The sequence below is a fragment of the Emys orbicularis genome, chromosome 12, assembly GCF_028017835.1.
Source record: "Emys orbicularis isolate rEmyOrb1 chromosome 12, rEmyOrb1.hap1, whole genome shotgun sequence".
NCBI lineage: Eukaryota > Metazoa > Chordata > Testudines > Emydidae > Emys > Emys orbicularis.
Window position 1 is genome coordinate 34392431 of NC_088694.1, and position 2003 is coordinate 34394433.

The 2003-nt window shown below is 42.3% G+C and overlaps 1 protein-coding gene across 1 annotated transcript; it reads left to right on the forward strand.

Annotated features, from left to right (window-relative positions):
• Positions 1 to 489: 489 nt before the first annotated feature.
• LOC135886048 (olfactory receptor 5AP2-like) lies at positions 490 to 1437 on the forward strand. Its single transcript, XM_065413938.1, has one exon. The coding sequence runs from the start codon at positions 490 to 492 to the stop codon at positions 1435 to 1437; it is 948 nt and encodes a 315-aa protein (XP_065270010.1).
• Positions 1438 to 2003: the final 566 nt, after the last annotated feature.

Sequence of the window (2003 nt, forward strand, 5' to 3'; positions counted from 1 at the left end):
GGTAACCGGGGAAGTGATATGGCTTGTGATATACAAGAGGCCAGGGTAGATTATCACAATGGCTCTTTCTAGCTATTTTTCTGTACGATCTACTGTAGTACAAACAAGAATTAATGCAGGGAAGTTCTGTGTTATACAGACATGATGGCCTTCAAATCCAATGGTCTGTTCTGGCTTTTAAATCTATGAATGAACAAAGTTGGGGGTGGAAAAATGAGAAATTAACAGCTTAGCTGCTCTTTGGGGCTGGCGAGTGGGGAATCTCTATTTGAAAATCTTGTGTAAAATCTTGGATTTAAGGAGTTTCTTGTCTTAATGAGAGCATAAACCATACTCTCCATTTGCACTTTGAACTTTCCTTGAATGAAAGAGCTGGAAATCTAATAAGTTTAACTGTACATTAAACTTTCAATGCTCATTACTTTTTAAATTATCACTAGGTAAATCTCATGGAGAATAGGAAAAGGGGACCCTGCACGAAGAAAGCTCATGAAGAAAGAAGAAGGGAAAAATCAAACATACATAATGGAATTCATCCTCCTGGGATTTGGGGATCGACCTGAACTGCAATATTGCCTCTTTCTGCTGTTTCTAGTGGTTTACATTGTGACCATGGCTGGGAACATCCTCATTGTTGCGCTAGTTGTGGCTGATCAGCACCTTCACACCCCCATGTATTTCTTACTGGGGAACTTGTCCTGCCTGGAGACCTGCTACACCTCCACCATCCTGCCCAGGGTGCTCGCCAGTCTCCTGACTGGGGACAGGACTATATCATTCTGTGGGTGTATTGTGCAATTTTATTTTTTTGGTTTCTTGGCAGCTACAGAATGTTGTCTCCTAGCAGCGATGTCTTATGATCGGTATTTAGCAATACATAAACCACTTCACTATGCAGCCCTTATGAATGGCAGAATCTGCCTCCAGCTAGCAGCTGGATCATGGATGAATGGATTTCTGACAACGACCATAATAACGTGTTTAATGTCACAGTTATATTTCTGTGGCCCCAATGAAATTGACCATTTCCTTTGTGATTTCACCCCAGTGATTAAGCTCTCCTGCAGTGACACCAGCCTGATTAAACTAGTGACTATAATATTCTCTTCCATAGACACCCTGCCCCCATTTCTATTAACCTTGGCATCCTATGTTTGCATCGTCTCCACTATCCTGAAAATTCCTTCCACCACCGGCAGGCAAAAGGCCTTTTCCACCTGTTCCTCTCACCTCATGGTGGTGACAATTTTCAATGGGACTGTAATCATTGTCTACATGTTACCAGACACTAACACACTTAGAGATCTCAACAAAGTCTTCTCTGTCTTCTACACGGTCCTGACTCCCCTGGCCAATCCCCTCATCTACAGCCTGAGGAACAAAGAGGTCAAGGAAGCACTGAGAAAAATAATCAGTAAATATATGGTGCTCCCATAAAATGAGAGTGACTGGTATGGGAATGATTCAATCTGGCTTAACTAGCAAGGGAGTTGGCATCTAGGTTGTCTCCCATTCATGCCAATGGGAGCTTCCTTGAGGACACAGTAAATTTTGGGATGGTGACATTTCTAATTGATATTTGCTACAGCCCTAACCAGAATCATAACTCTCATATGCTCTGAACATAAGAACGGCCATACTGGGTCAGACCAATGGTCCATCTAGCCCATGTCCTATCTTCCAACAGTGGCCAATGCCAGGTGCTTCAAAGGGAATGAACAGAGCAGGACAATTATTGAGTGATCCATCCCCTTTTGTCCAGTCCCAGAATCTGGCAGTCAGAAGTTTAGGGATATCCAGAGCATGGAATTGCATCCCTGGTCACTGAGACTAATAGCCACTGATGGACCTATCCTACATTAACTTATCTAATTCTTTTTTAAACCCAGGTCCAGTTTGGGGCAGGTTAAAAAAAGAATGAAATAGGTTTCTGGAGAATAAGTCCATCAATGGCTATCAATAACTCTGCATTCCACACAGGTAATTCAAGATTTTAGTTTTGT

Excerpts from the sequence above, each read along its gene's own strand:
- LOC135886048 (XM_065413938.1), top strand. The coding sequence starts at position 490 with ATGAAGAAAGAAGAAGGGAAAAATCAAACATACATAATGGAATTCATC.